The sequence below is a fragment of the Antedon mediterranea genome, chromosome 11 (assembly GCF_964355755.1).
Source record: "Antedon mediterranea chromosome 11, ecAntMedi1.1, whole genome shotgun sequence".
Lineage (NCBI taxonomy): Eukaryota > Metazoa > Echinodermata > Crinoidea > Comatulida > Antedonidae > Antedon > Antedon mediterranea.
The window spans coordinates 5,717,227-5,743,535 of record NC_092680.1 but is presented as its reverse complement, the minus strand read 5'-3'; the positions used below and the strand labels follow the sequence as shown (position 1 = coordinate 5,743,535).

At 34.0% G+C, this 26,309-nt stretch overlaps 1 protein-coding gene across 1 annotated transcript; it reads left to right on the top strand.

The window, feature by feature from the left end:
* The first annotated feature begins 322 nt into the window (after positions 1 to 322).
* Positions 323 to 20,683, top strand: LOC140062517 (MAU2 chromatid cohesion factor homolog). Its single transcript, XM_072108772.1, has 16 exons — positions 323 to 622; positions 747 to 764; positions 1,268 to 1,333; positions 2,155 to 2,250; positions 3,069 to 3,191; positions 7,263 to 7,418; positions 7,882 to 7,957; positions 8,467 to 8,540; positions 10,403 to 10,597; positions 15,178 to 15,321; positions 15,997 to 16,077; positions 16,459 to 16,583; positions 16,935 to 17,046; positions 18,128 to 18,218; positions 18,739 to 18,866; positions 19,490 to 20,683. Exons 1-16 carry the CDS (start codon positions 386 to 388, stop codon positions 19,553 to 19,555), a joined length of 1,788 nt encoding a protein of 595 aa, XP_071964873.1. The 5' UTR covers positions 323 to 385; the 3' UTR covers positions 19,556 to 20,683.
* The last annotated feature ends 5,626 nt before the right edge of the window (positions 20,684 to 26,309 follow it).

The window sequence follows — 26,309 nt, the reverse complement described above, 5'->3', positions numbered from 1 at the left end:
CTGAAAAAACAAATCAGTTGCTGGATCTCAATGGAAATACAAATAAAACAAAAAGCTAAATCAAAACGATAAACAGAAAGAAATCCTATCATGCACATTCCAGTGCAAGTGTAATTATTTATTTATATAATAATGTTATAGTTTGTACCTGCTGAATAATAAATAAGAGAAGAAAAGAAGAAAAGTTTATTCAACTCTAAACTATGTTCTTTACACTGGGCAAAGTTCCCTTAGTGAAGTATCCGTAAGCTGCGTGGATTTATTGATAGGAAATTATGATAATTAAGGAAATAAATTTCATCATAATGATGAGGGGGCGCTGTTTCATTTCTGTTTCATTTCAGGAACAAGGACAGCAAACCCCAGCGCGAAGAATTTGCCCAAGATGGCGTCTGTACCAGTGGTTCAAACTGAATCTTGGTACCTCTCTCTACTCGGTATAGCGGAATCATTTAGGACTGCTAGCCCACCAAAAATCAAACATTGTATTCATTGTTTACAGTCGATATTTCAATTTAAACCTCCTCACGCAATTGAAGCCAGGACGGGTCTGCAACTCGGAAGTTTATTGTTCGCTCACACCAAAAACATCGATTTGGCCCGCACGCATTTAGAACGAGCAGTGAGTATTATTTTCTACATTTGTACGGTTAGCGCATTGACCTATAAATTAAAATGCAAACATTATTTTAGATATTGTAAATAAATTAAATGGCAATTAAATTTTATTTTAAATTTCTTTGCAGTGGATGATTGCTCAGACGGTATCCTTTTCATAACGCAAGTTGACCTCTCAACCCTGTTTTTGTGTATGTGTGTTAGGTTTGGTTTACACACATGCACGGTGCAGTGTTTTGTATTTTTCCACAACAGCAGTTAGTGCATTGCCATTAGATAGTAGTATACAAAAAGAGCGGCCTGTAGCTACTACAAAGTCAATTTACTAGACATAAATAAGGCATGTACTGTATGTAGTGGTGATTTATATAATTTATATGCGTCACGGATGAATAATTATTTGTATTAATTATATACAAAATATTAATAGGCCAATCAATTCAATTTTTAATTACTAACTCTATGCAAAGCTGATTTTACCCATTTGGCTATTACCATTCGGATGTACTTTGAAAGTATGAACTATTACATAATGCGATTTTATTTACCATCTTACTGTGTAGAACCTTGTATAGATTTTCAATTCAATTTTTAATAATGGTTTAATCAAGATATTGGTAGATTTGTTTACCTTAAAATAAAATCTCAGATACCAGCATTTGAAGAGGTCAAGTTTGAATCGGCTAGTTTACTTGCAGAGATACATCAACAACAAGTATAGTATTTTATTATTTGTCATGGTGTTTTGTTTAAAAAGAAATAAATGTATAAGACTTAATATTAATGCAATACTACAGTAAGTTTGGTATGGAAGTTCTCTTAAGCTCTGTCTACACTATCAAACTTTATGTGACAACAACATGTGATACGTGCCCATACATGGACATGATGATGTCATATCACTACCATGTTTAAGCATATCACTACCCTATTTGAGAACATCACACTTTTTTTTGTTAAGCTAGTTTGATAGACGGAGCTTTAAGCAGCTGCCAAAATTTGGTTAAGTTTTGGGTATACATCAAATGTTTTTAATTTTACAATATACAGTGAAGTTTAAACACCTACACTAAAGCTTATTATTAAAGCAATCTTTCATTACACATTATATCAACCAGCTGAGCCCCATGTTAGTTTTACCAAGGCAATCTACAGGATGCTGAGCTCCGGAGATCAAAGTGTGGCTGCGACACAATCAGTTCCAAGCCCCTTAATAAAAGACACCATGCGCCGCAGAGAATATGTTCATAGTACAGTACTGTTGGTATTTGTCGCAGCCAGACATAAGATCAAAGGACTGTTATGAGTTCCTATCTTGCCAAAAGAGCTTAGTGTCCTGTTAGATTGCCTTGGTTTTACCTACTATAAACAGTCACCAAATGACCTAGTGTTACCTAGTATATTCAGGGAGATGAAATTGCATATTTTAAACTACCTTTACATCCCTGAACATTTCAGTTAATCTACAACTACAGGTATCATGTTGGATTCTGTAAATAATCATACAATTGACATTTGTTTTTTTTTATTATTCAGAAACAATTTCAACTTGCCAAGCAGATTCTTCGGAAAGCTATTAGTAGTTCTCAACAGGTCGCTTACTGGCATTGTCGTCTACTTTTCCAATTAGCTGTAAGTATTTAATTAATGTTTGTTCAGATTTCCCCATACAAAATAAAATAAAACCAAACAGTCTTTAAAGAAAATATGGATGTAATTTAACATTAAAATGTGTACATAGAGTGTCTTTCACACCTTTTCTTGCACATTTCCGGCGCCGGCAAATCAAATCCTACGGCAATGTTTCTTTTTCATGCGGCTATGCGCATATCAATTGGCGCTTAGCCGCGTGGAGTGTCGTAAAAACAAAATACTGACATACGATTCACCAGATATGTGGATCTGGTTATGTAAAACGAACCCACAATCTTATTTTAAAATGCTTCACATAGAAATAAGTTGAAAGGTTAGGTTAAAAACAGTATGGTAATGCTTTTACTAAATATGAAATTCGGAACATTACGTTTAAAAATGTAAAATCAAAAGGTTGAGTACCCAGTTTTTTGCTGAGATATGCGAGTACAGAGATATCTGTATCCATTCGCTGTCTACACTATCAAAAAAATGTGATGTGCCTGCCCATATATAGACATCATGCTGTCATATCAATACCACATTAATGCATCACTACCATATTTGCGCACATTACACTTTTTTTTTTCAAACTAGTTTGATAGTGTAGACAGAACTTTAGTCTATTTGGTTGGTGACTGAGAACAAAATAGCACATTTCATGTAACTTATTAGTATTTCTTTGATGATGTTAAAATAAGCTGTAGTTTGGGTAAAAGACACAACTAAATCCATAAGTATAAAATAATACAGACATATCATTTGTATTTAAACAATATAACAATAAATAAATATAGATTATATGTTATTTCTAATAGCAAATACATACGCATGAGAAGGACTTTCTGTCGGCATGTGAACTCCTAGGAGTTGGGGCGGACTACGCTGCAGTAGCAGGTTCAGAATATACTCAGACACTCTTTCTTCTTAGTAAAGGAATGGTAAGTAACAGTGACAGTCTAAAACTATCAAACATTATGTGAAATCTTATGTGCCAATCACCAATCACTACTGGCTGCCAGAGGCGCTTGACAGTGTTACTCCCATTCTGCTTTTAAAATCTTGCTTTTTGGGTTTTAAGTACACATTTTGAGAGTGATTTTACTACCAATATTGTTATCAGCACTTACAACTATTGTATTGTATATTCTTTTTTCTTATTTTTATCAGCTAAACTGGATTTAGAAAAGATTTTTTTATAGCTATAGCTAGGCCCTATCTAGCTGTGTGCATGCTATTGTCTTAGCAGTGTTCAGTGAAGCAAAGCCTATTGTTGCCTTAGAACTTTGGGACAGCATAGCATAGAAGATTTGTTTACAGGGCCTAGAGTCGGTGTATGTGTGATCATGGTTACTCCATGGTGTGATATTATTATTATAATCTACCATTGCTACGAGTAAACTATGTTGACCTATAACTATAGCTACTCAAAGCTACTTAACCTGAGACAATATGCTGGAAAAATTACTACTGCGGTTGGAAGTGTTTTGAAAGACTTGGGAATTTTCCATTATAGAGGTACCCGTGGTGGACGCAAGTCAAAATTTCACACAAAGAGTAATAAAGATATAGATTCTAAAAACCTTTCTAACATAAACAAGAAAGTACAAGAAGCAGTTAGGAAAAAAAAGCCTGCAAAATATTTTCATTGGCGAGCAGGACAGATTAATGTTAATACCTGCTCAGATGACTTCTTACTACATGAAACCCTCATTGAAATTAAAGCAGCAAACCTTGACATCGTGTGTATGCAGGAAGTGAGACGGATTGGTACCGGTGCAATCTCACATGAGGGCTACAATGTATACTGGACTGGACTGAAAATCAAAAAGATGTATGGGGTTGCTATTGCCATCAAACAGTCACCCCATATCAAAGTGTCTAATGTTTATTATGTTTATGAACGTCTAATGGCAATAGACGTCACAATAAAAAATTGTAAATTAAGAATTGTGTCTGCGTACTCTCCTACGGAATCCGGTTCAGAATCATCAAAGGATATTTTCTATGCAAAACTCTCCAAAGTAACAAGAGTCGAGAACAACACAAAACTCTTACTGATGGGAGACTTTAATGCAACATCAACAATAACAACCAGAAAATCACTCTTTGATGGAAACCTACATAGATTTCAAGACACAGATGACATTAGTAACGACAATGGCACAAGACTCATCAACTACTGCTCTGACTTCAAGCTATGCATACTGAACACCTGGTTTGACCATCCAAACGTTCATCGGATCACTTGGCATAGCAACGATGGTGTTACAAAGAAAATACTAGATTACAACATATGTGATCACTGGTTGAGGAAGTATGTTACTGACACAAGAGTCTATAACAACTATTATCTTTCGTCGGATCATAGAATCCTTGTGAGTAATATGACAACACCAGCCAACAAAGCCAGGTGGAAGAAGCATAAAAAGAAAAAACAGAGCAAGAGAGCCAACATGAGTAAACTTAAAGATCGAGAAGTAAGAAATAATGTTAAAACAAAGATAGAAGAAGAAATTAATGAAATTACTTCTCCTGAAAAGACAACAACCACTACATCAACTGAGCGCTATACAACACTTATGACAGTGCTAAATAAGGCAGTTAAAGAAGTCCCGAAGAAAACAAGAAACCAAAATGCTCATCCCTGGGATGGTGATGAAAGACTACAACAGCTTATAAAAGAAAGAAAGAATATTAACAAAAGCACAGTTACCTACAAAGAAGAGGAGATCAAGGCTATGCAGAAAGCAATTAAGATAAGGGTGAAGGAACTACGGAATGAATATTTGTATGAAGAAGCAAGCAAGTTAAATGAAGCCCACCAAAATAGAAAAATATTTGATTTATGGAGAAAAGCTAAGGAGCACGGTGATGTTATAAGAAAAGCACCAAAGCCTATAAAATGTCCTGGATTACGTGAACACTTTAAAGATCACTTTAATCCAGACCAATCTAGCCTTAAAATCCCAGATGAAATTAGCACACCTCCAGAATATATTATCAACCTGAGACAACCAGAATTTGAGATGGACAATGAACCTCTGTCCAAGAAAGAAATTATTGATGCAATCGGACATCTAAAAGGTCGCAAAGCTACCCTAGATGTCGCTTCTGAAATGTTGCAAGTCGCCACAGAGAACCCAGTATTCGTCGACCATGTACATAGACTGTTTGAGGAAATTTGGAGAACGAAAGAAGTACCAAGTGATTGGGGACTGTCCAAATTAACAACCATTTGGAAAAAAAAAAGGCAGTCCACTTGATCCATCAATGTATAGAGGAATATCAATTGGGTCTACATTTTCAAAGATACTTATGGTTATCATTCTTTCACGTTTTTCCATCTTTTATGAAAGTCAACTTCTACGCACACAGTTTGGATTCAGGTCCAACAGAGGGTGCAATGATGCTATATATGTAATCAAGCAGATCCAGGAAATTGCGTATCGCTCAAATCGCAAACTCTATACATGCTTCATTGATTTAACAGCAGCATTCGACCATGTGAATCGTAATCTTCTTTTCCTAAGCGTTCGTAATAGGTTTCACTTAAACCAGTCTACTACTATGATTGACATTATACAATCACTGTACAGCTCAACGAAAGCATACCTTGCTGACGACGATCCGAGTGATGATAAGTTCGAAACATCTTCTGGGGTGCGACAGGGTGGTAATGAGAGTACCAGCATGTTTAACCAATATTTTGATTACGTTATTAGAGTGTTCAAACAACGCTGTAAAGATGCTAGTTTGGATGGCCTAATGATACCTAATTCCTATTGAAGCTACAAATCGTGCTCAAAGATGTAAAGCACCATCAAGGGGCATCTATGACGACTTTGAAAGTGGCTATGCTGACGACTTTGCTGTAAGCTCCTGGTCACAAGAAGAACTGCAAACCATTGTGAACATCTTGAATAAAGTTTGTCTGGAATTTGGCCTAAGAATTAGTGCCCCCAAAACAGAAACCATTATATGGAACTGGAAAGAGGAAGTTGAAGAATACCCAAGATGCATCATACAAATTGGCGGCGTACACATTAACAACGTAACACACTTTAGATACCTTGGTGTATGGGCTACCTACAATGATGTTCATATTGGAGATCAAGAAGTAAAATACAGAATCAATTCAGCCAAAGGAGCATTTGCAGAGAATAGGGCATTGCTTACCAACAGAACGATCCACCTACAAACAAGAATGATGTTTCTTAATGGTCTAGTTAGGAGTAGACTCACCTATGGTTGCCATGCTTGGAGGGCAACAGGAAGTGAAATGTCCAAACTTAGCACAACATACAAAACCTTCCTAAGAAGAATGCTAGTGAATGGCTTTCAAAGAGTCTGCCCACCAAACCATGTAGACATATCCTCAGATGAAGAAACAGATGAAAACTATATAGACTGGCGTTACGTAATTGATAATGACGATCTCTACAAAATTACTGGCTGTCAACCGCTAGAAGAATATGTCTACAAGCAACAATTCAACTGGATCGGACATGTAATTAGAAAAGAAAATGAAGATCCTACAAAAATTCTTACTTTTCACACAACACAAAGTAAACGAAGAGGTCGGAAGATACCATCAGTACTTGATAGAGTTGTACAACAAAGTCAACTTACTAGATGCAACTTCATTAGAGCCTGCTTCAACAGAAATTTATAATTCCCAGCAATGTTTTAACTGTATATATGAACTGTTTTATAAGTTGTTTTGTGACTGTGTAATTTGGTAGTAGTCACTCTCATACTGTAGGCCTACATTTAAAAGTAACACATCCAAATGCCAACTTCAAGTCAATGGCTACCAGATGTCTCTGTGAGACGGTTATTTGAACCAGTACCAGTACCAGTAATATATGGACATGGTGATGTCATATCACTACCATATTTAAGCATATCACTGCCATATAAGAGGACACACGTACAGTCGCAGCTTATTCCCCCATTTACATTTACAGGATATCTTTATAATACCCAAAATATTCTTTGTATTTTTTAAGTTATTGTTAATTGAGCATAAATTAACAGAGGTGCATACAGTGTTATCAAGTTGTGGGACATTAATTGAGCAATGCCAGATCAACCCAACTCTTAAGGAGTCACTCACCGTTTTCTTTCTCGTTCTACAAGTTTCACACTATCTAGTTGCAGGGCAGGTAGGTCAAATATTAAACAAGCTTCCCAATTAAAGGAACTGAAAATGATTCACCCCTTAATAAAATAGTTTGTTGTGTCCAGCGTATTCTAAATATAGTAGTACAAATTCAGTCGACAAAAATGTGCAATACACGTTTAGAAATCAGTTTTTGGAAAATAATATTCAATGCTTCTATGAGTTTTTTTAGACTGTAGATTTACAGTTTTTATGCCAGAATATTGAAAAGCAAAAGCAAAATGATAAATTGTATGAATATATATTGATGGCTTCCAGAATGTATTTTTAATGGAGCTAGATGTCTACATGTCAATGAATAATTCTTGGTCCTACCTTTATCATTTCTCAATGGCTGTTACAGAATCTAATTTGTTTCTTTTGTTTGTATTTATGTGTTTCACGTGGACAGTTTGTCCGAAATAAAAAAATTGGATTGAATATAAATATACCTTTATTTTTCATAGGTTAAAGGAGTCAAACAACCGTTAAAGTTGTTACAGCAAGCCATACAAAAGATTACAAATCTAAATTCAGATGATGGTAAGTTTAACATTTTTAACAATGAAATGTTTTGTCAACTTTAACTATGATATAAAAAATGTACAAATTAATTTATATATTAATCATTGATAGTTATAACAGTGAAGGTGTATAAAGAATACAGAAATATTGTTACCTTGGAATCACAATTGACAATAAATTATGCTGGAATGCTGGAATGCACACACTGTAAAACTGATCAATAAGACAACTGAAGAGAGTAAGATGCTTAACTGAACGATATATATACGCTGTGACATCACCACAATAAATACTCTGTATGAAGAGAATGTTAAAAGACAGAATAGTAGACCACTCTTAAGCACTGTCTACACTATCAAACTTTATTTGAAAAAAAAATGTGATGTCATTTCACTACCATATTTGGGCATATTGTTACCATATTTAGGCACATCACACTAGTGTAGACAAAGCTTAAGGCCAGACATAGCAATACTTTAAATTGTATTCCATGCAAATCATTGAGTAACTATCTGTTCGCTTTTTAGAACCTTTACCAGCAAACCCAGCAGACTACTTTCACTGGTTACCGAAGGAACACATGTGTGTACTTGTTTACTTAGTGAGTATCTTTTCAATTTCACTACATGTCCAGCAGCAAGTGAACTAACCATTCGCTGCTCTGGTTATACACATTTGTGGTGCTTGTCATCCAAAATTGAACACAGATCTCTCTGATTGCAAATGTTTATTCTTGTGTTATTCTCAGTTCAGTTAATACCTTTTATTTTGTTAATTTATTATTTATTTATACTGGGTGACCTCTTCAAACCCTTGTCAACGTTATAGTTACGTAATTACAGTTCCACTGTCTTAACCGTGCGGCCACTTACTCGCTTTTTTAACAATCCAAAACATGATGCTTCAGGGGCCTATGGAGAACACTACTATAACTTAAAATTGTTGGTACAGTCAACTCTCCCAATACCGGACTCTCCCAAAACCGGAATTCACGAAAAACCGGACCTTTTTGGAGGGCCCAATTTGTCCCTATTCTAAATGTACTGTAATTTATTATGAAAACCGGAATACCCAATTCCGGAATCCGGACAAATTATGAAGTACAAAACACGAAAATTAGCGTCTGAAAACCGGACTGACGGTTAAAAAACTCCAAATATTTACGAAAACAACGTAACATCGTCGTCGCTGACTCGGATTCACTACATTCACAATGTACAAAAGCTTTTAACCATACCCTCACCATGCATGAAGTGCGCGACGTTTCGCGGTACGATCAAATAATGTTGCCATGGAGCACTACACTGTGATTGACAGGTCAGTTAAAAAAACTGCCACGAGGCGGCAATTGCTTTGTTGCGTATCGAACTGCGGTGGGCTTTTTCACATCGAAGCGCTATGTCTTAATGTCTATTGTTTTTAGCAGGGAGTTGTTAACAACTCCCTGTTTTTTAGCATATGAATTGTTTTTTAATAAAGTTAAATTTACATTCCTGTGTCTTTGTTTTGTTTAAATTATTGTTAAATTCACAATTGCAATAGGACTTTAAAAAGGAATGTTTCACTAAAAACGGGACTAAAAATGTGCATCATTATAAATTTGGAAATCAGTATGGCAAAACGTAAACGCAATGAACTTGACTTAACTAGTGTTAATAAACTTTGAAATGTTACCAATTAATTATTGTGTCATTATTGCTTGGCTTGTTTACCTAATCAATTTTCATCATTGCTATCAAATTACGTCAAAATAAAGGAGCTTAAAAAACATGTGGTCTAGGTGTGGGCGTTTTTATTTGATTATGACACCTCTGCACATGCGCATCAATCAAAGCCCTTCACCCATGCTGCTGCTGCTAGCTAGCTCACGAAAAACAATAAACAGACCGAAATTATGTTCACCGTACGTACGTACGTAGGCCTTTTTGCCGTTAAAAACACATTGAGAAACAATAATTTACTATTGTAACATGTTTTATTGGTACAGTAAATAATGTAACTTTTAAAAAAGGTAAATTGAATTACTGTAGCTTAATATTAATAAAGTAGGCCTAGGCCTATCAGTATTTATTTAATTAAAACTAGATTGACACAATCATAGCCTAGCCTAGGCCTTCCCTACGCTAGGAGACCGTACCGGGCAGCATTCGGTGACAACGTGATGACTTTAAAAATATGTTTTCAGGAAACCGGACTTTCGAAAAACCGGAAAATATATGCCCGCCCAAGGGTGTCCGGTATTGGGAGAGTTGACTGTATATAGATACTCTAGGCATTGATTTCAGTTCTGATGATGAGAATAGTATTCTCGAAACATGTCACGGTATTTTAAGGCAGTTTACCTATTCATCAAATGCCTCACAATTTTGATTTTAACTTTGGTGGTATCATACATGATTTAACTACTATAACTATTTATATATTATTGAATTATTAAATATGATTTTGTTATGAATATTTTAGATTACTGTGATGCACTCCATGCAGGCAGGTTACATGGACAAAGCTCATAAATACACAGATAAAGCACTGTTACAGATTGAGAAGTTAAAGATTATTGATTCACATCCTATCCTGGCTGCATTCCAACTCATGTTGTTAGAACACATTATCATGTGCAGGCTTGTTATGGGCCAGAAGTCTGCAGCTATACAGGAGGTTGGTGGTTGTTTTTAAGCTCCTCTTTCAAAAGTTCTTATTATATTCAGGGCTGATGCTTGGCAATAGGGCTGCAGATGACCAGAGAAAACTTATTTAAAAGCTTAAATTTTTAGGGTAGCTTTCATTGTTCTTTTTGTAATATAGTACATTTGTACTTTCTACAACAAACATGGTTAAGGCAGAGATCATGAATAATGCACCATAACATAATGACATAAATTACAAGGACATTACAAAGGGTACTGTGTATGCATGGAAATAAATCAAACTGGTTATGTCAACAGTTTTTTTGTTGGATGTTTATTGTTTTAGTAAACACATCAGTCTTTTATAGTAAAGCTCTATCTACCAAATTAGTTTGACAAAAAAGTGCGATGTACCCAAATATGGTAGTAGTATGAAATAATTGTGTCCATATATGGCACATCACATTTTTTAGTCACATAAATTTTAAGGAGATTATTTAGAGGGTTAAATCCATTTTACACAGACGAGCAGTAACGGTAATAAAAATATAGATATGTTATTCCTTATGACCATTTACACACAACAGGGGGGGGGGGGGGGGTTTCCACTCAGGATAGATACAGATTCTATTAGACTAGGCTATGAATGAGGTAGGTGCCACCCGGAGAGGTAGAAATTCTCATATAACTTTTCTAGACCAGTTTTTTCTGGGGAATCCAAATATATTGGGTAAACGGGCTGTAACCTGAGAACTTTTGCGTGAGGGCGCTTTTTTCAAAATGGCTGCCAGTTACAATAGACTATGATATCTTGGCAACCACTGGTCATAGAGAGTTGATTTTGGTGTCAAATTGTTTGGAATGTACATGTTCCTATTTGATGTAATAGAACATTTTGTCAGAAAACGGCCGGAAATACCTCTATTGACCTTTGACCCAATATCTAACAGATATCATATCTCCGTAACTACTAGACACAGAAAGTTGTAATTGGTGTCAAACTCTCCAGAATATAGATGTTTATATTCAAACTAATAGAACATTATCTGTAAAAATGACCGGAAATAACGTTACTGACCTTTGACCCAAAATGCAAGACATTTCTCCTATCTGATCACGTTAATCCTGTCAATTAATTCATTTTCCCTTTAGTGTTTCAGTCTGTATGTCGTGTATTAATCTTCAAGATCGCTCACATCACTGCAATCTGAAAAGTCTTCATATTCATTATGTGTAAACAGTTCCTGGACATCAGTGGGCATCACTGTCTCAATCCATTTAGGCTCCATTTGTTCGTTCCATCCATTGTGTGTACTGTTGTTGACAAAATCATTGACGTCTGCTGATTGCCATTCTTTAGTAATGAAGTTTGCTCTAAGTATATGAAACTCAAGGGTCTGCTGACATAGTGGCAGTAATGATATATCTGTAATCTTGTTGTGTCTGGAAAACTTTCTGTTGAAGATATCATATCTTGCTTGATTTACACTTTTCCCCTTCACTCCATACAATGGTGAAACATACTCTTCAAGTTCCTCATACAACTCTTTTGATGGAACATCTGACACTCCAAGGTTGCAGAATGTGTCAACAAATGTTGCTTTTGATTCCAGAAGCTTCCAGCAGGTACGTTTTCCTTTCCGAACGAAAGCGGAGTTATACTCGTTACCTGTGAAAGCATGGAATCCAATAAGGGATGATTTCTGCGCTTTTGTTAAATCAATGTCACTCAATTTCAGTACATTTCGGTATTTCCCAGTGTTTGTATCAATAATTACCCTCTGCCCATCATCTATGAAATGAGATAGTGAAATGACTGGAATGTCAATGTCTCCAGAATGGGAACAAATTATTGCTACGCCTTGATTGTTATTTGTTAAAGCATGCTTTGCATGCAGGATGACTTTCGTGTCGGCTTCTTCTTGGCTACTATTAAGCTCCGGAACCAATACAACATCTCAGTTTAGTAACGTAGATGCATTCTTTGTACGATGAAAAGTAAATAACATCACTCCTCTTATCTGTTAGAATGCTTTCTTTCTTTGACACTAGTACACAGCGAATAAGCTCAATCAATCTGGTCTTGTTCTCGCCGTTGGCAAGGAAATTGTTGAAATCACGGGGCAACTTTGATATTTTTGAGCTTACAATTACTTTTGGTGCAATACCGCGTCTGTTTCTCGCAGTGCTCGACCAGGATCCATAACATCATCTCACTTTATTTTCGAATAGTGGGAAGAAACTAGAAATCAAGGCAAATGGGAAAGTAAAAGTAATATAAGCTAATCGGGATGTTTTAGGAAAGCTTCTTGCCACCTCAACAAAGCATGGTAGAATAATTGACTTTAAGAAAGCCTTTGAGTATCCACTTACCCCTGTCCCGCTAAGCCTTGCTAATGCAGATGGGACAAGACGAACAACTCAGAAAAGTGTCCTAATGGAAATTCTCATCGAAAGTTCAACAGATGTTATAGATCCTGGTCGGGCACTGCCAGCAAAGGCTACTGTCATTGCCTATGTTGTTGACTTGATGGCATTAATCAGAACATTTACATCTTACCCTGATACGTACGAGGATCTTGTAGCAAAGGTTTTCAACAGCATCCCTAAAGGATACAAGCGTGTTGATATTGTTACCGATGCATACCTGCCAAAAAGCATTAAGACTGTTGAGAGAAACATACGCGGTATTGCACCAAAAGTAATTGTAAGCTCAACAATATCAAAGTTGGCCGTGATTTCAACAATTTCCTTGCCAACGGCGAGAACAAGACCAGATTGATTGAGCTTATTCGCTGTGTACTAGTGTCAAAGAAAGAAAGCATTCTAACAGATATGAGGATTGATGTTACCTACTTTTCATCGTACAAAGAATGCATCTACGTTACTAACTGAGATGTTGTATTGGTTCCGGAGCTTAATAGTAGCCGGAAGAAGAAGCCTACACAAAAGTCATCCTGCATGCAAAGCATGCTTTAACAAATAACAATCAAGGCGTAGCAATAATTCGTTCCCATTCTGGAGACATTGATATTCCAGTCATTGCACTATCTCATCATAGATGATGGGCAGAGGGTAATTATTGATACAAACACTGGGAAATACCGAAAGGTACTGAAATTGAGTGACATTGATTTAACAAAAGCGCAGAAATCATCCCTTATTGGATTCCATGCTTTCACAGGTAACGCTTATAACTCCGCTTTCTTTCGGAAAGGAAAACGTACCTGCTGGAAGCTTCTGGAATCAAAAGCAAAATTTGTTGACGCATTCTGCAACCTTGGAGTGTCAGATGTTCCATCAAAAGAGTTGTATGAGGAATTTGAAGAGTATGTTTCACTATTGTATGGAGTGAAGGGGAAAAGTGTAAATCAAGCAAGATATGATACCTTCAACAGAAAGTTTTCCAGACACAACAAGATTACAGATATATCATTACTGCCACTATGTCAGCAGACCCTTGAGTTTCATATACTTAGAGCAAACTTCATTACTAAAGAATGGCAATCAGCAGACGTCAATGATTTTGTCAACAACAGTACACACAATGGATGGAACGAACAAATGGAGCCTAAATGGATTGAGACAGTGATTCCCACTGATGTCCAGGAACTGTTTACACATAATGAATATGAAGACTTTTCAGATTGCAGTGATGTGAGCGATCTTGAAGATTAATACAAGACATACAGTCTGAAACACTAAAGGGAAGCATTTATGTAGTAAAAGAGAATTAAATTCTTGGCCTTGTTATGGCTTATTTATCTCATATATTCGGATTGCACATGAAAAACTGGTCCAGAAAATAATATGAGAATGTCAACCTCCAATTGGCACAAAATGAATTAATTGACAAGATTAACGTGATCAGATGGGAGAAATGTCTTGCATTTTGGGTCAAAGGTCAGTAACGTTATTTCCGGTCATTTTTACAGATAATGTTCTATTAGTTTGAATATAAACATCTATATTCTGGAGAGTTTGACACCAATTACAACTTTCTGTGTCGAGTAGTTACGAAGATATGATATCTGTTAGATATTGGGTCAAAGGTCAATAGAGGTATTTCCGGCCATTTTCTGACAAAATGTTCTATTACATCAAATAGGAACATGTACACTCCGAACAATTTGACACCAAAATCAACTCTCTATGACCAGTGGTTGCCAAGATATCATAGTCTACTGTAACTGGCAGCCATTTTGAAAAAAGCGCCCTCACGCGAAAGTTCTCAGGTTACAGCCCGTTTACCCAATATATTTGGATTCCCCAGAAAAAACTGGTCTAGAAAAGTCATATGAGAATTTCTACCTCTCCGGGTGGCACCTACCTCATTCATAGCCTAGTCTATATGTGTGACAAGCTAAACGGTTTTCCGCTTACTGTTACCACTCCTCTCTGTAAATTGGCCTTTAAGAGTAAGTTAATACAGTATTTAGGGTATAGGTATTAAAGCTATCAAGTAATATAGAGAATAACTATAGTTCATGCATTATTCATGATTTCTGCTTTAGTATGGGAAATATAATGCTTCCTGGAAATGAAGGCCAAACAAAAGATGATCTATGCATTTACTTTACCTACTATACTGTTAAATACTTTTTGTTACAGATTTCACAAGCTTGCCAAGTGTGTACTCAAAACCCACGGTTATTTAGTACTCATGGTTCCCAGTTACACACGTTATTAGGACTTTACGCAATGTCAATGAACTGCATGGAGAGAGCAGAGGTTCAATTCAACACAGCATTAAGGGTATATATAATATTTTTTTCAATATGTTTTTTTACTTTATGTATTTAGGTACATGCGGACAAGGAATATCAATGACAATTGTAAATTAATCACTTTCTATTTGTGAACCAGTTCACCGGGTTAGCCCCTACTCATCTTGAATAATAAACTGGGTTCTTTAAAGTGCACATAGATAAATTGTGTACACTTGACCTAAGGTTTATAGTCCTTATCTTAATAGAAGACTTGTTCCACCATCACAACTAGGAGTGAGTTGGCCTCAAAGCCATGTCGATATTGTTGGCTCTTTAGGTAAAGGTCACCCCTGCCTTAACCGTTCGGCCAATTGACTCGCTCAATATCTTATATTAGGGAGCTTTCGATTTGTGCCAACCTATAATCTGCCAATGAATTAACTTAATCCAAATAGTGTCACGAATCAAAATAGGAAGCTTCTACCGATCAACACACTGAGACATTCCCTGCTCTGTTTGATTAGTGTACTAAGTTTTCTATATCATGCAAATGTAAACATATGTGTATGTAGCATAATTCCCATAAAAAAAAATAGAAATGGAATTGGAGTATCTTGTTTAATAACACAAAATAGTCTCAAGATTTGAATTCTCACAATTCTCTTTACACGTGTATATTAATCTAAACTATATATAAATGTGTTTATTTGTTTCCATCTAGTCAACATCAAGTACAGAGCTTTGGCAATTCATCTCATTTAACTTAGCCATTGTATATTTAAGGACAGGAAAACAACAAGATGTAAGTTTTATTTCATTATATATGTACATGTGTACATTCTTTTTGCATAACCGCTGTATGTTGCACATGAGCAAAAAAAGTAAATCGTAAAACTGAAAAGAGCTTTTAGAAAATGCTATTTTGTCGACATATAGAGGTGTTTTTAACATAGATTTTACAATTTTGTGTGTAGTTGGATTTATCCCCAAAAAAAATAACAAAGAAACAAATAAAATATTAAAACTATTAAAGAGCTCTTAAATGCAATTGGGGTTGTGATATTAAGATGATATTAAAATACAGTGTGCAATTGGATTCCAATTAGGATACAAATAAAATCACTATTCTAAAATATATACACATTAGTTGTTAATTGTATTCATCATTTGTCTTTGTATGTAGCTTGCTACTATTTTAGAGAGGATTGATCCAGAGAGAACACAAATCGCATCTCACAGTTTGCGAGCGGCTGGTTACTATGTCAGGGGACTACATGCTTTCTTTCAGGCTAGATATAATGAAGCTAAGTATGTTATGATTCTGTTGTTTAGTTATGTTGTATAATATTCAAATAGAAGAGTGACTTCAAATTACTAAAATAGTTCCTAAATAATGAATATAACACTATTATGAGCTTGGTGTTACTTCATAATATTCATGAGGACTAAATCTATGAATATTCATATAGTTTCAGCAGGAAACACTCTTCCCTGGTTTCGGCGTAAAATAACTGGAGTATGAATTAGTGTACAGTATGTCCTAGATAGAACTGGAGCTTGTGTTAACTTCTCATATACACTTAATTACAATACATAGAGATTAAACTTATTTTAACACTTTTTACTCAAGTTTTCAATCTTTTATAAAATAATTTTCAGACGATACTTGAGGGAAACATTAAAGATGACAAACTTAGAAGATCTGAACCGATTAACAGCATGCTCACTCGTGTTGCTAGGACACATATTTCTATCAGTTGGCAACACAACAGTAAGTTTTGTCACCACCGATTCAGGTTTAGGTTTAAGGTCCATTTACACTAGGACGATAAATAGATGAACATACGTTTTTCTTACATAAAACAAAAGAAATTAGAAAAGTTTTTGTTTTAGAACTATAGGATAATCATTTATGCTGTCTTAATACAAATTATATTTTAAAAAATCAAATCAAATGACGTTATGATCACTAAAAACAATACAATTGTTGTATTGTTATGATATTATTGCTCTTACTAATCATGACATCATTGGAAAATTAATTTCATGAAAGTTGATTATCCTATAGTTCTAGGATGAAAAGTTGTTAAATTCTTTTGTTTCAGGTATGAAAATGCATATTTATTTTCAATCGTTGTCACCCTAGTGTAAATGGGTCTTTAGACTACACATCCATCTAGATAATTTGCATTTTATTTGTACTAACCTTGATTCTGAGTACAGTATAAATCTCCAGAAGAGGTTTGCAGCATAACATTGCATCAAGACATTTTAACCATAAATTATTTCCTTTTCGCAAACACATGGTTTACCGCAAACCTAACTTTACTAGTGTTTATTTGCCGTGCAAACCGTTCAACAATATATTATAAACCTCCATGTTAGAAAAAGTTAAAATTACAATTATTATTCCTATGTACTGATGGTTTTAACGTGTGATAACAAATTTTAATACAACGGTATCTACCATATTCTTGTGTAAGCCTATCTTTTGAATACCCAATTTGAGGATGGGCTAAAATAATGTTGCATAATGTGGTTGGTGGTTATGATGCTTGGCTACCAATCCAGGGGTCCTGGGTTTAAGTCCTGTCATTTTGTCTCGATGATAAATTTCTCCCAAAGACTTGTAATAAGACTTTATGTAGAGCATCTTGTGGATATGTTTGTCTTGTAAACGGGATTGCCACCTTTAAGAAGATAGTGAATGAATTTTCTTGTGGTTATCCTTGGCAATTTGCCTAAGTATATTAAAACAAAAATAAAACTCATGGTTATTAGTATGGTTGTACCTAGTTTGCACCATTTCTTATATGTCCTCCATTTTTTCATATTTTTTCTTTTATTTTCAGGAGAGTATGAATATGGTGTCTCCTGCAATGCAACTTGCCAGTAAAATCCCAGATTTACATGTCCAGCTTTGGGCATCAGCATTATTAAGAGGTTAGTAGGCCTGCTTTCTAAATTTATAAACTTTTCTGTGCTATCAAAATTGAAAATAAATGGTGAATGAAATTCTGCTCTATGAATGTCTAAGATCCCAAATGGCCTCCAAATTACTGGATATTTTGAGCCTGCCTAAAGATAGTCTTGTTTAAAAAAATTAACTCTGTAAAGCCTAGTTAAATTAGCAAACTTTATAGAATTTATTTTTTCAACTTTGCGTTTGTGGTTCCTGTTCACACTAGTTACTGGAGACTGACATTGTATGCATTAAGTGCACAAAACCTCAAATGTAGACTAGCTTTTATGCTCTGTCTACACTATCAAACTAATTTACAAATATCAATATGGTAGCGATATGACATCATCCTGTCCATTATGGGCACATCACATTAGTTTGTCTCATAAAATTTGATAGTGTAGACAGAGCTAACAATCTGAAAGAAGATTTAAAAAAAATATGTATGTACTTTAATGATTAGTTATTCAATGTGTGTATTTTTGTTGTTGTGTTTTTAAGATTTGTATCAAATGTTAAGAGATCCCATTAGAGAAGCAGAAAGTTATCAAATGCATAATGACTTCTCACAACAATTATTAGAAGATCATTATCAGTCTTCACAACAACCAGAGCATAATTTGTTACAGGTAAATACTTATCTTCATAATATATTATTCATTTAATTATTGTACAATAATCTCATTGTTATATTTTTTTTTCTATTTTGTTTGGTGCCCTCTGCTTAAAGTCTATTTCTAGAATATTTATTGATTTATTAAGATTATTATATGTGTTACTGTTATTTGTAGAATTTAATAAAACAACTCCTCTTATTAATATTAACACTTATATAGCGCACATTTAGTATGAGCGCTTTCCATACTGTGATTGCATTCTTTGAAATAAAAAGTCTTTAATTGTTTTAAAAGTGATTTTAGTTTTATAGAATGTTAATTTTATTCGGCCAATTGTTCCAGATTCTTGAAAAACGAACGGTCAGCAAATGTTTTTCGCTTTAGTTTGTGAGATTTTCAACTTGACATCATTACAATTGAATGTGTTACATATATTGTCATCATCGTCATCTATTACCATAACTGTCATATACTATAAATTAATAAAATGTTGATAACATCATCAGTTGAAGTAGTTCCACAGAAATGAATTTTTTTCCTCCACTTTTAATATTATCATCAAAATCATCATCATAACTAACATTGTCAAATAAATAATAGTTTATGTAAAATAATAATCAAATTTTTTTTTTTAGTGGGTAGATGGCCCTTTGCCACCTTTTGTGTTTAACTCCGGTGGTCCCAGCAGCAGTCTATTATAGCACACACAGAAGTGACTTTATGGTAGACGATCCTTTGGAGTCACTAAAAAAAGGTACATTTAAACGTGTGATAGGTGACCATGTCAATTTTTGTGACACTCATTAAGTGGAATGACACTATTGGTGACAAATTGTCGCTTTTATCTATCCGATAATGGATATTCGCCTCTTAATACTGATAGTGATCATAGTGTTTAATAAACACAAACGTTACCAATGACGGCAATGTTTTTTTTTGACTGCTTCAACCAGATTTATAAATTTGTTAAACAATTCATTATCACATTCTCTGAAGTCTGAAGCATCAACTGAATTATATGATTATTCAATTTGTAAAAGTTTACATTTTTGTATACAATATTTATTTCTGTTGTGCGATTAAATTGTTGAGGAATGATATCAGTGATTCGCAAGTTGTCATACTGGAGATTGAAATCATCATAACGTATGTTGACATTGCTGGATGGCTGGACGACAAAGAAGAAGAAAAAGACCTAGTGTTTTGTAAAACAAGTCATAGATTTAACAATATAAAATTATGTATTGTTTAAAAGAAATTAATTTGATAGATTGTAAAAATTGTATTAGGACATCACAATATGACACCGATGACTACTGTGTTGAGATAACTCCAGCAACTGCCCCAATCTCCAAATTTGATGTAGTTCCTTACCCATTTCACATTGCCTAACCATACAAAACAACTTCAGAAGCTCTGTCTACACTTTCAAACTTGATGTGACAAAAATGTGATGTGCCCATATATGGACATGGTGATATCATATCACTACCATGTTTGGGAATATCACTACCATATTTGGCCACATCACACTTTTTTTGTCAAACTAGTGTTATAGTGTAGACAGAGCATAAGGCTCTGGTGAGTAAACACTGTTAGGAAATGTGAAGGGTATACTTGAAGCTATCTACTGATTCAATTGTAGTTGGAAGTGTCACTTTGTACAATTAAATAATTTCTTTTATAATAATACATTTTTTATATGGCAGTAATCATTAATTAGTACAGTAGTTTTGAGATACTGATAAAGCACACAATGTTTGTAATGCATGTTAATAGTGTAAAACACATGCAGTATAGTAAAATACCCATAGTGGAAAACACATATAATATAGAATACACATAGTGTAAAATACACATAGTGTTAACTACACATAGTGTAAAATATGCATAGTGTGAACTACACATAGTGTAACTACACATAGTGTAAACTACACATAGTGTAAACTACACATAGTGTAACTACACATAGTGTAACTACACATAGTGTAACTACACATACTGTGAAATACATAGTGTAGAATACACATACTGTGAAATACATAGTGTAGAATACACACAGTGTAGAATGAATACACATAGTGTAGAATACACTTAGTGTAAAATACACATAGTGTAAACTACACATACTGTGAAATACATAGTGTAGAATACACACAGTGTAGAATGAATACACATAGTGTAGGATACACTTAGTGTAAAATACACATAGTGTAAACTACACATAGTGTAAACTACACATAGTGTAAACTACACATAGTGTAAACTACACATAGTGTAAACTACACATAGTGTAAACTACACATAGTGTAAACTACACATAGTGTAAACTACACATAGTGTAAACTACACATACTGTAGAATGCACTTAGTGTAGAATGCACATAGTGTAGAATGCACATAGTGTAGAATACACATAGTGTAGAATGAATACACTTAGTGTAGAATGAATACACATGGCGTAAAACACATGGGTTTGGGTTTATGTTTGCTGATTTTAAACCAGGTCTGTTTAGATAATCATCTTGTATGTAAAATGTTTTCATGATTGACAAATAAAATTATTTTTGTACAAAATAAGATGACATATTGTATAACTAAATTATTCTTTAGATTTTTAAATCAAAATATTGTAATATAAGGTTTGGAATGAAGGCATCAATGTATGTGATCATGTAACTTCTTTTCTGATATATACAGTGCTTTCAATATGTACTGTTTGTATGCGGTTTTGCTCATGTAACAAAAGTAAAGGAGCGGTATCTAAAGCTCTGTCTACACTGTATTAAACTTTATGAGACAGAAAAATGTAATGTGCCCATATATGGACTTCATATCACTCCCATATTTGAGTACATCACACTTTTTTGTCACACACATCAATAACTGGGTAGTTTTTAAGCATAATTTATGTTACGTTTGATTGCCTTTCTAGTTTTTGTGTAATGCAGTCAAAACATTTTGATATTTAAGAAAAGCATTTAAAAAATGCATTGCAACACTGAAACTCCAGATCAACATTAAATGAGGTACTATTAACTTTAGAACCTTAGTGTATGTTTATATTGCTATCTTTACTTATTGAAAATAACAGTATAATTATTTGTAAAATCAGTAATAAAAGCATGATTGTAAAGGTTTTGTCAAATTATGACGGAGAGCCGTGAATTGTGTGCACATGTGTACACTCAGAATCATGATTTGAATATCTGTACCAAAACTAACCTGGCATTATAACTCTGTTGATCCATGTATCTAAAACGATGAACAATAAAGATGTTTGTAAATCGTGATATTCAGTCGTACCAAAACTTACAAATGTTAGCAACTCCACAACAATTTTGGAATTTGTATAAATAAAATCATAACATTGACTTTAATTACATCCATTGAAATGGATAAAAGTATATCTTTTTCTGGCCTTATTGTCTTTATGATAAAACTCTGCTGCAAAACATTTATTGCAAATGTTTAATTTGTTATAGATACCGCATTTATTTGAATCAACGCCCCTCTTTGATTAAATACGCTCCTCGAATAATGCCTCTTTTTTACTAATATTACAAGTTACTTCATGGTTTGAATTTAATTAAAGTATACAATGCAATAATGTTTTTTATAATTAAAAGTAATTTAATAACCCAATTTTAACCTGTTATTTAGCCCAATGATAAGCTCTGTCTACACTGTCAAACTTTGTGCCCATGTATCTATCAATCAATCGTTTGATTTATATAGCGCCATTCCAACAGTCATATCACTACTATATTTGGCATATCACTACCATATTTGGTAGTGTTTTGTAGTGTAGGCAAAGGCTTTACAGAAACCACATCATCAAACCATAATGTAACAGTAATAGTTAAATGATGCTGTTCTGATTTTGTATCTAGCATTTTAATTTTACAACACTACATTTTTTTTACACATGTAAGCCTTGATCTACTAAATATTTATGTACAGTGATTCTGTGACTTCACAACATCAGTAAATAATTATAGTATTTTTTAATACAATGAAAAATATGATACAAAACCAGTTATTTGCAACCATTTAAGCATTAAGTTTTATAGGAACGTTTACCCTTCATGTAAAGTGGAGTATGTTTAAGTAAATGAGTAAATGTTGTATAGGTGTTCCACATCAAACTACGATACACATTGTATCCTTGTAATAAGTGTTAAAATGGGGCTTTTCATGCCAAATTGTTGTGAATTAGGCATGTTAAAAAAAATCAATATTTTTCTTTTAAAACCAAAATTACAATTATCAGAAGATTATCAAAATCTTGTACCTGGGATTTTGTGATCAAGTTGTTGACATGAAACAGAGAAACCCTCCCCCCCCAACCCACCCTCCCCCATCACACTCTCCAGCACCAAGGTGTAGTCTCTCAAAACATACCTCAGCGTTTTCAAAAGCCTAGATTATCCCTTAGAATATTCATCTTTAAAATGACTTTTTGTCTCCCTCCCAATAAAAATACCTGGAATATATTTTGTAACTGAATGTTACCGTAATAATATTGTAGGTTGTACTCTGAAAATATTACAGAATGGAGAAGTCATTCTTCTGTGACAATTTAATAGTATAAGGGCACCATTTAAATCAACTATTGTGTTGTGATTGTACATTTTGCATTTATTTCCTGTTGAATATTTAATATGGTTGTAATTTGAAATCCTTATCATAGGACTATGAGGAGGGGTTCTGAGGGTGGGGAAGGGTTCCAGGGATGGGCAGAGGTGCCAGGGATGGGCAGAAATACAAAGAATGGGGAAGGGTATTGATGATGGTGAGGGGTATTGACGATGGTAAGGGGTACGGACAGTCTTGATACTAAAAAAATAAATACATTTATTGGTATCTTAAATGTAAATTGAATATAAATTGTGAAATAAAGAATTTTGTGCTAAACAGAGTTATAATGTATTTAAACACTAGGCTGCTGAGACAGATAATCGTTTAGGTTCGGGTTCAAGCATTAAAAAAAAAAAACCTTAAAGATAATATGTCTCAGCATAATACAAGGTCAGAGTTCAGTTCCCCATCATCCCCTTTACCTTTTAAAAACTGTGCCACAGCGGTTTTTACCTCATATATTTATTCATGGTTTTGATTATACATTATGATTTTGTATTTTAATAGTATGTGTTAATTTTTGTATCTCAATGAAAAATACTTGTATGTAAATAGAATTCAATGCAATAGTGTATTGCTAATAATAGTGATAATTAAGATTGAAACTATTTCCTACAAAATTGTTGATGCTAGTTAGGGTATTTTTTGGTAAATTTACTTGTGTTCAAATACCTGATACAAATCTGTATTTTAATGATGTTTCACTATTATTGTATAGTAATTTTATTATAGTATTAAAGCCACTGGATATAGGATGATAATGTGTGTTCAATTATATATAGTTTCATGATATGAATAGAATAATCAAGGGTGATAAGGAAATTGACAGAAGCTTTTATATTTTACCGTATAGAGTGACATTATGCTTGACATTTATAATTGAGAACGTTTATTATCCAGAGCATGGACCTATAATTTAGCTAATTTATAGGTCCATGTTCAGAGTGTAAAACTTTGCTTAACATGCTTGCCTTCCAATCCCAAGGTTCAGGGTTCAAACTTGACCCAGTTCTAGAGTTCAATGCTGAACTACTGTAGTGCAAAGGTTCAATTCTGACCTAAAGATAGTGGCCAGAGCTATGGTCAGATGTTTGGCCCTACTCTGATGCTTTTCTCCCCCAAGGCTGTAGAACACTTAATAATTCTCAGGTGGGAGTCGAACACATGACCTCAAGATCACTAACCTGGCATTCATACCTCTCTACCGCTGATGGCTAGAGTTACATTCGAGCCCAAGAAAGCAGAGTAGGGCAAAACATCTGACCATTACTTAACTCCCTGATGCTACTCCACAGTAGTTAAATACAATAAACAGTGCCAGGGTTGTAACTTGCGGCTGTTTCTACTTCATAACTAAGCTTAAAATGAGTTTATAAGAAAAGAGTATCCATCATCCTGTAGTTGGCGAGTTTTTTGCTATTACGTGCCTATGGAATCAAACAAAAAATTCCAGTAAACAAAGACATCAATGAGCAGAATTATGCATTTGAGTTTTGTACAAATGAGTAATTGTTTAAAGTCATTGTGGTACTGCTGCTGTACTTTTAAAGATGTGTTGTCACACTCAACAAAATAACAAAAACCAAACAATTTTTGTTGAATATGTCAGTTTAATGCCACATAACAGTTATCCACGATGACCAAATATTGGATAGAAAAAAAATGTAATTTAATGCAAAAAATAGTCAAATTTTTATGTTAAATTTAACCATTTATTTTGTCATTTTATAAGTGAAAGTGAATAACTTGATTAAAACTACAATAACCTATTTAAAGTCTGATTTAATTAATATTTTTTTTGGGGGGACAATACATCAGTTTTCATCTTTCTTATCTTAATGATATACTCCATTTGTAGGCCTTTCCTGATTCCAACCCTTGTACAGCATTTCCCTTTTATTATGTGTTATGGACTTTCCCTTTGTGTCATAATGACACTCCCTTATCCTTGTTTAGCTTGTTCCATTGATTGAGGCATGCAGTTTCTATATGTTTATTCTACCTTGATGTACCCTTTGTTTATTATGTTGGATGTCTAAACTTTTTTTATCCTGCAGATGGGAGAATAAAAAAGTATATCAACTATAATAGCTTACTTATCTTGATATTAATTTATAATTTATGTCCTTTTTTGTTTTTTTTTTGTAGTTCTAAAAAGTACTACTGTAAGTAATTAAGTAAGTATATTTTCTAATTGGATCAACAAAAAAGAATGACAATTATAAATTATTATTTTGATTTTTGCTCCCCGCTTAATAAAAAAAAAAAATCCGGTTATAACCATACATTATAAACGACAAATGCTTTTAAACAAAATTAATTTTCTTTCTAAACATGCCATCTTTTCCAAACTCTGGTGTCACATAGTGAATTGGCAATCATTACTGACATATATATTGATTATTCACTCTTATCATTTTCAATACTCTCTTAGTCTTATCATGCAAAGAGCCCTAAATCGGTGGAAGCTTTTTGAAGTAGATACTATATAAAAATATTTTAAAAATACGTTAAAATGTTTTAAGTATGCCAAAAGATCATATGTTTTGGGTTAATACTTTAATTAATTTACGTTCAACTTTGATCAAATTTTTGTTTTAAGCATAATTGATTACCAAATTAATATTAAAATCACACTTTATTCCCAGTAGTGTCTGGAAAAAAATTCAGCTCAAACTAGTCATGCATGACCTCCTCTTGGCGTGGCATTTGATCATGTGATTTTTACACATGAATATTCAAATTATTGCAGCTGGCAAACTGCCCAGAAGCATTATTGGTCATGTGATGAAATGTTTACAGTGGGTGGAGCAT